Source organism: Ambystoma mexicanum, chromosome 6p, assembly GCF_040938575.1.
Source record: "Ambystoma mexicanum isolate Mex_15411 chromosome 6p, UKY_AmexF1_1, whole genome shotgun sequence".
NCBI lineage: Eukaryota > Metazoa > Chordata > Amphibia > Caudata > Ambystomatidae > Ambystoma > Ambystoma mexicanum.
The window spans coordinates 417313260-417327713 of record NC_090935.1 but is presented as its reverse complement, the minus strand read 5'-3'; the positions used below and the strand labels follow the sequence as shown (position 1 = coordinate 417327713).

At 43.5% G+C, this 14454-nt stretch overlaps 2 protein-coding genes across 5 annotated transcripts in view; one reads left to right on the top strand and one right to left on the bottom strand.

The window, feature by feature from the left end:
* NIM1K (NIM1 serine/threonine protein kinase) overlaps positions 1-14454 on the bottom strand; it is a 413346-nt gene that overhangs the window by 194178 nt on the left and 204714 nt on the right. The window lies entirely within an intron of this gene.
* The window catches only part of LOC138510729 (histidine-rich protein PFHRP-II-like), a 34530-nt gene continuing 22552 nt past the window's right edge, over positions 2477-14454 (top strand). Inside the window, exon 1 of the mRNA XM_069626482.1 lies at positions 2477-2577. Coding sequence (XP_069482583.1) covers positions 2477-2577 — 101 coding nt within the window. The remainder of the gene's footprint in view (positions 2578-14454) is intronic.

The window sequence follows — 14454 nt, the reverse complement described above, 5'->3', positions numbered from 1 at the left end:
TATTGGTAAATCAACTAAAAACGAAAATAAGTTGTCATTTTTTAATGCAAGCTCTTAGGAAGATCAGAGTTGAACAAGCATGGACCATAAGCAATCTGTAATATGTACATGTAATGTCAAACAACTGTGTATCTGGGAAATGTGTGTAGTTATGAAAAATGATTTCAAAGCTAAAAGCAAAGGGGCGTTTCTTAAATAGATCATAAATGGCTGACATCACTCTGACACACTATCCTTTCTCAAATCAGGGACCAACGAATCCTTTGACCTATCAAATCTTGAGAGGGTTGGTCATGCAGAATTAGCTGACCCACCCATTTTCAAAACACATAAAAAGAGCCACTGGAAGCCAGGTAGGGACTTTTTTCAATTTCCATTTCCTTGCGGAGCGCGCTGACAGATGACTTCACATCCAGAGACTTCAAATCCATCAATCTCCAGAGACAAGAACTTTTGCCAGAACCGGTAGCAGACCCAGAAGGCAGAATTATCCAGAGAGACTAGACCCAGACCAGGACCGTGCAAAACCCAATCTCTTAGTTTAAAATAATCTAATTCAAATTATTTTAACCTATTGAGAACCTATTGAGAACTGCATCATAGAAATCGTGTCCCTTCTTTTGATTCAAAGCTGCAAAACTGTCATTCTGAACTTTAAAATTTCATTTCGAGAATCTACCTTCACTAAATCGTCGGTATCTCTTGAACCGTTTGTCCTAGGAACACAATTTAACTTTCAACTTAAAGCTAAGATTCTGGGCTTTCCAACGAATCCAGAACCATAATCGTGCTCGGCGCACTCGGAAAAGGTGCCGCGATTTGCGATTTGGCTCAAATTTCTTCACGTGTCAAAATAGCAGCTCCTTGCTTTCCTTTGCTGAAATTCGTTTGCAACCTGACAATCATTCATAGAGCATTGCTAAAGTGATCCTGAACTAATACAAAGTAGCTGTCACCCACCCTGAACCCCTAGAGGGAATTAAAATCCTTTTAGCATATTTTTCACTTCATTGCATACCACATTTAAGGGATTTTGCCTGTGTTTAAAATCATACCTGTTTTCCTCTAAGCTCGCTGGGGGGAACTGGAACTTTGTATTGCATTTGTGTGTATTCCTGAGAATTGTGCGTGTTACTTCCATCTCCTTACTTTGCATAGGGGGGGAGTGAATTGTCAAAGAAAAAGTGATCACATTATCTTTTGCTGAAATCATATCAAGTTTATTTCTGTACTGCCTTTTATTCATCTTTGCATCTCCTTGAAACCATAAAGCATTCTCTGATACCTTATTCCCCTGTTCCTAGTCATAAGTCACCAGAACTGTGCTATTTTAGGATTACCTATTGCTGATCACTGCTCATATTCACAAGTGTGATATCAATTATTAATTTATTATTAAAGTGTGATATATATATCTATTGTTTAATTCTCAAATAAACCTTTCAAATTTGCAAAACAAACTTACTTCTTGGCTCAGTGGGGTCAGGGGGATTCTCAGAGAGGGGTGTTATATAAGGGTTGTCATCCAGAATACACAAACTGGACATAAAAATATATAAATAAGGGCTTCCCTTGGGCATCCCAGACCAGACACTGACTTAGTGGGATTGCTTGATTGGAGTCATTAACAAGGCCATGCGGCTATTTTTGTTCCGCGCTGGACCCTGAGTGCGTGCACTACCACATTGTTTGCGAGCTGTTGCAGTGGCTGCTGCGTCAGTGAAACAAACCTAAGGAGTAGTGTTGGGGCACACCTTAATTTTGATGGTGCCACATGCCATAGACGTTCTATTAAATAGAACGCAGACGCAACATCTCACATCTGCTAGATTGACTAGATATGAAATTGTCCTGCTCGCTCCACACATCCAAATTATGAGGTGTAGTGCTTTGAATCCTGCAGAATTAATGCCACTGCCCACGGAAGAATTAGGGGAGAATGAATCACCTCGGCATGATTGTTTAATGGTCACTGAGGAAGACACGAAAGGAAGAATTGATTTAACAGATACCCCACAAAAAGAGCCAGATGGAGAACTGTTTTGTGACAGGCTCCTGTTTTAAATTACCTGATGGCACATCAACTGCTGCCTATGCTATCACTACACTGAAAAGAATTGTAGAGAGCAAAAGAATCCCCTACAACTCCGCACAAGCAGTGGAGATAATAGCTTTCACCAAAGCCTTTGAGATTTCTGAAAATCAAAGTGTAAGCATATGTATTGACAGCCAATACGCCTTTAACGTGGTTTATAACTTTGGCCGACTCTGGGCTGAAAGGGGTTTCTTGACATCACATGGGGCCAGAATTCAACATGGCCCTTTGATTGTACGATTGCTGTCTGCACTTACGTGTCCAAAGCGCCTAGCAATAGTGAAATGCGAGGCGCATAAAAAAGTAACATGTAAAGTGGGAGCGGGAAACGCATTTGCAGACAGGATTGCGAAGCAAACTGCCACTGATTTCAATACCAAAATGTTGACAGTACAGTCTGAGGAAGTGTCCTGCATAATAGAAAATGGAATTGCTACTGTTAAAGAGATGCAGCCAGAAGCCACTGCAGACGAGATACAAGAGTGAGCTGAGGGCTCTGCAGAATTAGATCTAGAAGGTTGCTGGGTAGACAAGAAGAGTAGAAACTGGATGCTGCCCAACTCCTATGTAACTGCAATGGTCACAATGGCGCACAGTCCTACACACATTTGTGCTAAAAAGATAGTCCAGCATTTAGGCACAGTATGGCGGAACACACACATAAAGAAAAATGCCAAAAGGCTGGTACAAAATTGTATTACGTGCTTGCAACACAATGTGGGGAAGGGAACGGTGACTCCAACAGGCAGTTTCGGCCCTCCCTCTATGCCATTTGAGGTAATCCATTTTGATTTCATAGAGATGGAGAGGTGCCAAAACTTGAAGTACGTTTTAGTGATTGTGTGTGCGTTCAGTAAGTGGGTGGAAGCATATCCATTAAAAGACTGCGCCCCCATGAGCACTGCAAAAGTAATGTTGAAGGAATATTTTTCACGGTTCGGTCTGCCCCGGGTCATATAGTCAGACCATGGCCCGCATTTTGTGGGCGCAGTGATATTACAGATTTGCACAGGTCTCCAGATTGACAAGAAATTCCACTGCTCCAGACACCCCATGAGTGCCAGTCTTATTGAACGTCACAACGGCATATTAAAGGCCAAAATAAGTAAAATGTGTGCAGGAAACAAGTTGCATTAGGTAGACGCATTACAGCTAGCGTTACTGTGCATGTGCACATCTGTGCAGGCAAGAACTGGGCTCTCCCCATACGAGATCGTAATGGGGAGGCCGGCGAATGTTTGGTGTGCACCACAGCCAAAGCGGCTAAAAGAAGTAGAATATCCTGTGCTCAGTACTTATTGTAACCTTTTAATGCAGAAATTGCGTTTGATTCATCAGCAGGTGCAGGAGGCTCTACCCGTCAGGTACACTGGTCCGGTGCATTCACTGGAACCTGGAGAGTGGGTTCTAGTGAACAATTTCGAAAGAAAGTCATCGCTGGCACCCAGATGGCGTGGACCCTACTAGATACTTTTGGCAACACAGACTGCAATCCGCCTGGACGGGAGGAAGGCATGGATACATGCAACGCATGCTAAGAGGATCCCATCACCGTTGAAAAAACTGCCTCATCGAGACAACCAAAAAGAGACAGCGCCCCCAGAAACGAAAGAAATTGTTGCTAGTTCTTTGCCACAAAATCTGTCTGATCCTGAAATAATGCGTGAAACAAAGCCTGAAAAAATTGCTATAAAGGAGAAAGGGCAAAGAGTGCCCCAACGTTGTCAAGCAGAACCTGCATCACTGCTGGCTGACACAAAGCCTGAATCATCCCTCTGGTGCCCATCATCTGTCATTGTGCCACAGGCTGACTCCGAGCCTGAGTCTGGAAGTGCACCCGCACTATTCATTGATCACACGATACCAGGAGCAAGGCGGTATAATTTACGGCCTCGGAAGAAGGAGTGATCAAATCTGCATTTCTTTTTGATCTTTGTTGCCTCTGTTTCCCATCACAGATGAAGTGGGAACCGGAGGCCCAGGGGAGAGTGGCGCAAGGGTTGTGCAAATCGGACAGCTCAAGAACACGGCTCCCCGGTGCTAAAAAGAATCCATGTGCAGCTCACCCCTCACGGACAAGAGGGGCTCATATGGTACAAAGGCAATTGATAACTGCTCTGGAGTTCTTTGAGCAGTGTGCAGATGCACAGAAATCTTACCCAACGTATACCAAATCAGGCTGCTGAGAACTGGCAGAGCTAACTGCAGAGCTAACTGTTGACATTTCCGAACTTATTGACATTCGAGCGAGTGCAACGATAAGAGATATTAACGACGAACATTGTTGGAGAAGAAAGACCGCGAGAGAAAAATGACAGAACCAGCTTTTGCCCCCCCCCTGAACCACCGCCGATAATGAGTTAACTATAGAGACTGGAAGGTTACAAAAAAGAAATTTGCAGAAAAAATGGTATGCCGATCTTAACAACAGTCATGTGTGTGATGAGTATTTTAGTCCCAATAACGACAGTACTGGTATTATGGTACTTAGAAGAAATACACCCATTGGAAGTGCTCTTGCCTATTGGAAACATCTCCACTACTGAAAGCCTGGCCCATCTAACTACTTACACTTTGTCCCCAATGGAAGAAAGACACAGGGAAGGATATGGAAATAACACATTATTGTTAATAATGAATATGACTCACTCAATACTGAGAAAAAATAATTGTTGGGTGTGTGCCCACTTGCCACAGCATGGTGGTAAGGGAATAGGTTGGTATGTGCAGCCACTGCCATTGAGTTCTGCATGCTACGCGTCCTTCAGTGCATTATATTATGGGAAATGGAACAAAAGTGAAACTGTTCAATTAAACAGAACAAATATGAATGAATTTGAAGAGATTATTATGAAACCTGAAGGTTGCTCTATATTTCATAAAGCACAATTGATCACACCAGTAGTGATGCCACAAGATAGATTATTTGTGTCCTATAAATCATCTGTAATCACGTTTCATATGAACCCAGAAGGAAATGAAGATACAGTACCCCCCTCTTATATAGTAAACTACAGTCCACGCTCTGGCCCTCATTACAACCCCGGCGCTTAACCATGGCCCTATTAGAACCATGGTTGGTGCCGGTGTTGTAACAAGTCCGCCATGGTGGAATGGGGAAATACTGCCCCATTCCAAGGTTGGCGGGGCGGTATTTCCCCATTTCACCATGGCCCTTCCCCATTCCCATTTTCGCCCCATAGGGCTCAATGGGACTGGGGAAGGCGCTAAGTACGGTACCGCAAATTGCGGTACTGTAATTGGCACCGAGGTCCCTTTGCGGCACCCTACTTTAACGGCTGGTAAAACCAGCCGTTAAGGTCGGGTCCCGCAAAGGGACCTCGTAATCAGGAGTTAAGGGTTTAACGGCGCCGACACCTTTTACGGCGCCGTTAAACCCTTAACGCCAGGGTCGTAATGACCCCCTGTCTACTTTTGCCTAAGGAAGAAGGGCTCCTATTCAGTGGGGACATTTACTAGATGCATGAGTATAGCATTCCTTGATAAAGAGGTAGAACCAATTTATGTAGGTGACCCTGTTTATTTCATATGTGGAGAAAAAGCATATCCCTGGTTACCTAGAAACTGAGGAGGTACTTGTTATTTGGGACTTCTGCTCCCGGGGGTATTCCTTTCAAGAACAGCAGATATAGCCAAATAGTCCAGATCAAGACCACGGCGAGATGGGGAAGGAGGATTAATTGTGGAAGACATAGCAAAATCATTCATACCATTTTGGGGCCAAGCAATAAACTCTTATAATATAAGACAACTGTCCAGAATATTAGAGAAAACAATAAATGGAATAACGGAATATTATACAATATGACATTAGAGGAAAAAGGAATTAGATTAATGACACTCCAAAATAGGATGGCTGTTGATGTAATTATGGTTGATCGTGGGGGAGTTTGTAAAATCATGGGATCAGCATGTTGCGTATTTGTAAGCTGTTCCTCCCCTACGATTTTCAAAGCAATAAGTGTTAGGGAGAATTCTCTGTTTAGGCTGAATTTCCTAAACTAGTGAGTCCCCCAGCAGCTTTGCTGGATTTCTGGAGTTTGTTTTTTTCTCCTGCCAAGAGTGAGACTATTTTTCCTCCCACTCTGTCATGATGCCTACCTCCAAGGAGCCAGGTCCGACCCAGCAACCCCAGAGGCAGGCATCATTCCCCCCAGGGAAGTGCCAGCGGGCCCAAGCTGGGGCCCTTTGGACACAGTCCTGGCGCCCTAGGCGCCAGGCTCATAAAGCTAGACATGTGTTCAAGTGTTTTAATGTGCACTTACCTGATGCAGACCATGCTGCTACATCCAGGCCCTCTTGAGGCCTGAATGGAACTACTTTACCTGTGGGACTACTTTCCACCTGGGTTTGGTCAGGGAAGGATACATACCTGATTGGTGGAAGGATACATACCTGGAACTTCTTCCAAAGCTATTTAAATCACGCCCGATCAGCAACTCACGCTTCGCGTTGTTCTGCTCCTCGCAGCAGGACGCTCACTGTGTCAGCTCCTGCATCTGGACTTCAGCCACGCCTGTCAGCATCCTGGGTCGCCTGCAAAGGGAGATAAGAGAGAATTGGAGAGAAAGAAGACCTTACCAGCTAAAGCTGCATCACGGAGACATCACACCGACGATCCTGAAAGGGAAGACATCATTTTAAAAGCATTTTGCTTCGATCGCTGCAGCGCTGCATTTCACTCACCTTTCCTGAGCGCCTCCATCTTCAGCAGCGATCATCCGGATCCGCACCCACTTCTCAGAGCCTAGAGAGAAAAAGACAAGAAGACAAGGTGAGAGAAGGAAGGGAATAGGAAAGGCTCAGTTTCCTTCTAAGACTTACCTGTTGGGTCATTCCCATTTCATTTCGGGTCCTGCTGCTTCCTGGCATTCCGGACCCCGGCCCCTATGGGGAAAAAAGACAAAGACATTGAATGAGCGAATGCAAAGACATTACCTGAACGCTCATCCAGAACTTACCTGTCATTTACTGGAACTGCACGTTTCACTTCGGGTTGGCGCCATTTCTCCGGCATTCCGAACCCCGGCCCCAAAGGGGAAAAAGACATAAGCATTAGCGCTTGCTGCAATAAGACAATGAACATTATTATTAAGCTTGAACTTTTGAACTTGCAACAGAACTCTTACAGCGCCTCACCTGAATAGTCAAGCTTATTTTGAACTCCCATCAAACCTCAATCCAGTGAAGTAACTGGGTTTCAAAGCGCCCCTGCATCAGAAGCAGGATGGTGAACTCATCCTTCCAGACCCTAAGGTGAGACTTCACGGGGAATCGTGGAAGGGTATCGTGGAAGGTTGGAAGGGAGTGGGAGGCTTGAGCATTATTCCGTCAGTAGGTAATACTCCCTTTTCACGCACAGGGGAATATTCTTGCGAGCCAGAAAAGCCAGAGTAGAGGGGCCCTTCCTGTCCATCTTCTGAGTCCTGCTCTTCACCATTGAAGAAGCATCAGCACTCGAAGCCAGACCTGCGCCTCCGTGGGAATCAGGTGAGCGTGACACACTCTGGACATGATTTATGGTGTTCCTTTGAATTTCAATGTGTTTCATGGGCTATGGGGTCTTTTACTCCTAGGGTCTCATATGTTTTTTTTTTATGTGTGTTACACAGCACCCTCTGTGCAGTAACACAGGGGTGTCATAGTGACCCCTCACCATAGACTCCATACCCTGGGACTGACTAATGTCTCCCAGGGCATGTAAAGTCACTTTTGGCTTTACTAGTCCCAAATTACTAACAGAACCAGTACAAACCATCATATTGTGGACGTACTGGTAGGGGCAATTCGATTGCCCCTGGGTCTGTTATTCGAGGGGGCACTGTCCCATCCCCCCTCATCGAGTTTTGGTTGGTGGCAGTGGATACTACTTTTTATATTCAAACGCGAATATATCTCTATGGGATTTTCCCATCGTTCGAGGCTAATACTTTTTAACATAGCCTCTAACATGCCGCCGGTTTATTTATTTTATATTAATTCACCGGTTGGTATTTTCTGCCAGAACTCGGTTTTAAAATGGCGTTTGTGTTCGCCTCTGTAACTCCAAACCAAAGGTCGAGCCCTTTGTTCCACTTTTTGGCGGGCTTCTCCACAGAAGCCTCCAAAAGTGCTGTCACTCTGTCTGGGTACCACAGTGGGTGTGGGAGGGGGTTTAGGCACCCTGGACTGAGTTACCTTGGTAACTCAAGTCGCACTCTTGTGTGATTGGCCCAAGTGGTGAGCCGGCCGGCTCACCACTTAGCATGTTTTATTGACAGCTAGGCTGAGTGAATGGGGGTGTGCTGCATAAAAGCAGGGCTTTTGGGACTGGAACTTCAGAAGTCGCCACAGGACTTGAAAATCTGACGAGGGAGAAGCTGAGCCGACCTGCTACGACGACACCACTGGTGGATCCCTGCTGAACTGACTCACCACTTCCCAACGACAGAGGAGATCTCCCTGCTGGAGAGTCTTCTTCCCCTGACTGGTGGGCACAACCAGTTTACCTTCTTTTCTCGCATCCCAGGACGTCTTGTGGTCGAATTGCCCGTGCCAAGCACCCTGGCAACCGGATAGCCACTTACCACTGGACCGTGAATAAAAGGACTGCTCCTTTTAATTGAGAACTCCGTGGCTGGTTTCTTCCCTGACAGTGCAACGGACTCCTGCTTTCCTCCCTGACGAGATCCTCTCTTCCCCTGGACGAAGCACCGACTTGCACCCGCTGCCAGGACCAACTGCCCCCGCTGGAGCGTTCTCACCATTTTAAGGTACAGTGTCCGCCAGGCCTCCCTTTCTAAAGATTGCTACAAGGTAACAATAATCCCTTAACCCTCTGGACTGGGCTGGCCGCCTTGACCAGCTAACTGTTCCCTTTCTGTTGATCCAACTCCTTCTGAACTATTGCAAGACTTTTGGGCACTTTTAACCGTGTGACCTTGGACACATTTCGACCAGAGCCTCTTAAAGTGGGTCTGGCCTTGATAACTTTGACTTTACGGTTTTAACCTGCCTACTGTGTTCTTCCGAAAGTGTTGGGATCTGTTTCTATCTTTACTCTGCCTTTTCTCTCCCTTTTTAACCGATTGATTAGAGTGCCATCTTCGTTAAGCGCTCACCGCTGTCTGAAAATAAGTGTTGCTTTACTTAAGACTTGTCTAATAATCGTTGAAGGGAGTGTATATCTTTTAGTGACCGTGTTTTTGAACTGCTTGATATTAGTGCCAGTGTGTTTAACTAGATGTGTTTCTTTTAAATAAATAATTATATCTCTTTTACACCAAGCTCTGGTCAGTGTTTGCTTGTTCTACTGTGTTCTTTTGACCTATTGTCAAATACTCTGTATACTGCCTAACTCTTCTTGAGAGAAGTCTGACTGCTCAGCCGCAGCTACCAGGTAAATCTGGGTGGTACAGACTGCTACCAATTGGGTTTACTACCAACCACCTGTGGTCTTAAATCTTTTGCAGTGGTCCCAGAGGGAACTGCACAGGTTTCTGCCTAACAATAAGAAAGTTGAATTTTTTAAGCTCTGACCTTCACCCCTCAGAAGGAAGTTGGGACTGAACATAAGCTCCTGGTTCTGGGAAGTATTCCGCTCATGGGGATGGAAATTAGTTGCGATCCTAGTAGCAGTGTTATGAATATTCATGACATGTTGTTGTTGTATACACTGCTTACCTATAATTTGCACTGAAATAAGTGAGGAGTGCATACAGATAGTAACAAAAAAGAGCACTACTGAATCAGATACTCAAATAAATGATGAAATGAAGACAGTAAAAGAATTCATGTCAATTATTATTGATGGCAATGAGGAGGAAACGAGTAGTATGCAAAATTCAGAATCAGATACTTGGTCAAAAGAGGATGCAATGTACGGATGAGGCGTTTGGCATACGGCCAAAAGCAGGGTTTGTCAGTTCAGAAAAAGTAGGTACCCCTCAATAATGGAGGCAATGTATTTTGTTGGCCGAAGACCAACCGCCTCATGTGTTTGGTATTAGAAATACACATCTATAAATTGGACTAAAGTGCGGCCATTTTGATGTGATTGAAATCGCCATTTTGTTTTTAACATTTGCCTTTTGCCTTCTGTTGAAACTGTTTTGCTGAAAGCTTATTCTGCTCCACTATTAAATTATTGTTCATGCATAGAGCAAGGCTGTGAGATACTTGTTGAAACATAATGCAGGCGACCCAGACAGAAATGCCCGGACTCCTCCCTCACAAATCCTTGGAAGTAAGCAACAAGGCATTTAATCATTATACAGGTGCCAGTCAGTCTTGCTCATGCGGTAGAAATGGTAGAAACTAACAATTAATGGCTTCAATTATGCTCTTCTTTGAGACCCCCCTTCCCTGAGCCCTGTAGAGCCCTGGAGAGCGAGTTGACCCCTAGCACACGAATAGAAACTTTTAGATAGGGAGGCCTGGAATGTGTCTCTCCCCTCAAACCAGCTTGCTTGCAAAAACAGAAGCAATGTGTTCTCTAAAACAAAGAATTGTGTCTGCAGGCTCACAAAATTGCAAACTGTTGCTAAAATGAATGTCTAAAGGTGTCATACTCGTCACAATTGTCAATCATTGAACCCAATTCAAAGGAAATACATTATGGGCGGTATTACCACTGATTGTAAGATGCTCGCTTTGTATATATGTAACTGTTGTACAATGATTCGCTCTCTTGCGTCCCTCGGGGTCTGGAGACACACATCGCGTGGCGTGAGACCCAGTTGGCCAACTGAGACTATTTGCTTTGCAATAAACCCTAGCTTTTGGGAATACAACCTCGTGTCTATATATCGTGTCTAGGCAGCTATATTACTGGGGTTCCTCTCTTATCCCACGGCCAGTCTGCATTAATGGGTTTGCTTCAAGATAATTGGCTGGCAGAAGTGGGGCATGCCTACTTTGCTGGGTTCTCTCACAGCTCTGAGAAGTAATGAAGGCCGCTATATTACTGGGGTTCATCTCTTATCTCATTATCTAACACCCACGCTGCATTACATTGATCTTCTTCAGTATGTTTGTCTGGCAGAAGTGGGACATGTTCCCTTTGTTGGGTACCTGAGTACTCGGACAGCACTGAAAAGTAACACATCTGCCTTTTCATTGCCCCTCTGCAGATGCCTAATGATATTGCCCCTTCCGATGACTTAAGGTATTCTATAATTTTACCTCATATGCAGGGTTTTTTAATGACAACATGAATATGGAGATAGAGTGCTCGTACTGTACAATAACTATAGTGCATAAAAAGGGTGCCTATTAACTTTTAGTTTTGACTATAGGGTGACGTTTCATCACAACTTATAAGCCAAAGCTATTGCATTGGAGTACATCTAGAAGGGAGATGGTTGTGAGCAGGGACACACAGCTTGTACGTGTTGTTTGGTCACTTACCCACCCATTGACTGTCCATGACAATAATCATTACTATGGCTACTTCTGCCAAGTACCTGCCACTTCCCGTCCAAAACTCACACTACTGGAATCTGTTTGTGCTATGCTTATTAAACAGTAAAATCAAACTGTTGCCTGTCAGTATTGTTTCTAAGCTGTCTGATGAGAGTTAATGGCTTAGTTGCAGCTGTAAAATGCACTACCAGTGTCATAGAAATGTCTTAACAGAGTGTGCCTGCAGACCATAAATTTAGATATGTTCCCTGAACTGAAGGCCTGTTAAAAACCAGCACTGATAAAGCCATCAGCTTTATCTGACTCTCTCATACTACCCGCTCCTGACTTGGGGCAGTATGAGAGCTGTAAAGTAATGTGATTTCATTTGACTATTATATGAGATAGATTCCTTGCCTTACAATGTGCTGATCCAGGCATGTTTAATTGGTACAAGAACATGTTCTGGTTTGTGAATGCTCATGAGCAGCTTTAAACCAGCGGTGCCCATTGCACACCATCATTACATTTTATTGAGTGAATGTATTCTTTACATCTAACCCTTTATTAAGTGGCCATCGCTTTGTTCCTCAATAAACAGTCAGTAGCCAATGAAATACTAAACTGTCTTATTCACGCCTGACCTTTGTTACCTGAATATCTTTGGTAATTATTGTCCAAACGTTATGTCGATGGATGAGAAAAGCCATGCTATTGATTTTAGAAAGATAATTATTCATTAGTAACCAGTGTTATTACTGAGCTGACTGGGACATTTGAACAGTGTCTGCTTTCAAAAGTTAAACACTTCCACATCCTTGATTATGTCATATTTCGATGCAAATGTTTTTTCTGCCTGTTGTGGACTCCATTTCTAGTTTGTTTAAGCCTATGAACACATTTCTCTGTGACTGCTTTTTGAGTTGTCACATGTAATATCCTTGCATTTCCCATAAACTTTCATGAAATATATACAGCAACTTTTTATTTTCAGTTTGCCCTGTTTTAGAATCTGGAGTGGGAGGCAAGAAGGGACAATGGCTAGGGGCAAATCAAAATACACCACAAGCTGAAGTTTTTAACTCTCTTAAAGTGGGAGGATGGCAGGAATCACAGATCTCTCAAGTTTTCCGTGGCAAGGTCTAAGAAGGCCATCCATGTTTGTGCTTGGAATTCTGCGACTTGCAGTTTTTCCTAAATTTTAAATTGGAATGAAAAAACTACAAATCCCAGGATGAAAAGGGGGAAAAATAGGACTGGGCAGCCTTCTCAGACACAGCCACTTATAACTTGTACGCTCTGGAATCAGAAGTTAGGAATTACGTGTTGCTTTAAATGCTGCCTATAAGCCACTACTAGCGACATGGCAAGTGACGTTAGGAGAGAGACGGGATGTGAAGAGGACACACACACACATGCTGTGGGTATTGTTTGGATATTTATCCACCTATTGACCACTCAGGGCCATGCTAGACCCTATGACCATTCTCATCCACTACCTGCCAACTACATCTAAAGCACTCTTCCCCCAGGATCTCTTTGAGCTAGCTCTGTGCTTTTAGGGAAACATATGTTATTTCTAAGCAGTCTTCTGTAAGGTAACAGCGTATTTGCAACTATAGACCAGCTCTCGGTGTGATAGATATGTCTCAACTAAGTGTTCCTTCAGGCACTTGATTTATAATCAATATGTGCGTCCTTGTATCTGTTCCTTTCACTGAATTCCTGTTAATAACATACATTGATAAAGCCAATAGTTTTGGCTCTTATATAGGCATTAGAAAGGCATTTGCTGGCCCTGCCATAATATACTCAGGTACTAATATCATTTGCCAGCTGTTACCATTTTATGACCAGATCGCACCATCATGGTAGTTCCTCGAAAATGTCTCATGCCTACATAAAAGCCAAAAGTGGTGGCTTTGGCAATGCTTGTTTGTTTAACAAACAACATCATTCTTTGTCAATTTCATAGCACTTTTTATTGATGGTGCCTCTTGGAAAATATTCTTTAACAGATTACAAGTTGTGATTTTTCTATTTATATGGCAACATTTTCTGGAAGAATGAGTGGTTTCACTCATCATTAATTTCCTTTAAAAAAAAGAGCATTTGATTAAACTATTATTATTAGGAGGGATTTTGCAGAATCCTCTCGGAATGGCTACGTAGCAATCCATCCTGATGGCAGAACTAGATTTCTCCTCTAAACGAAAGAGCAGACTTTTGGAAGTGGTAGATATGGCAGAGCAGTCAGGGTGAATCAAGGGAGGGAGGAGGGCTGCAAGTGAAGCCCAGTTATTTCACACAGGAAAACATAGAAAACATACAACACCGGTATATTGAAAATATGGATATTTTTAATAACGTACACACATATAAGTAGTTAGGTTAAAACATAGCAGATAGTAAAACATAGGATATGTATAAAAGGAGTAATGGTCACTTAAGCCCCAACCCACTCCTAAACTACAGGCGCTGTCCACTACCCTGAGATAGACACAAGCCAGGGTGAAGGGTGGGAAGAAAAGGGGGACCCTAGATGATAAAATAACACTTTAATGCAGTCATAATCATGACCCCCATATGCCAGCACAGAACACAGTCACGGTAATTCTTAGTAACATTAATGATGAAAATGCATACCATAAGGAAGTGGGTAAATACTTAAGAACCGCACCTAGAGGCTGAGCAAACTTTAGGACACAAATTAAAATGATCAGACCAGACTCATTACACTACAAAAAAAATAATTACAGTAATACTTTACAGTCATACAATGTAGCAAGTCGTTTTTCATAGATGGGACTGGTAAATTATAGCTAGGTAGTGGTAATTGCAAACAGTGTTTGTCCTAAATCTCCATGGACCAAGGGGGCCCCAGTAAAAACGTCTAAATGCAGGTAAGTACATTTTAGTTACTTTAGGAGAGTATTGGGTAAGTTCAAAAGATCTCC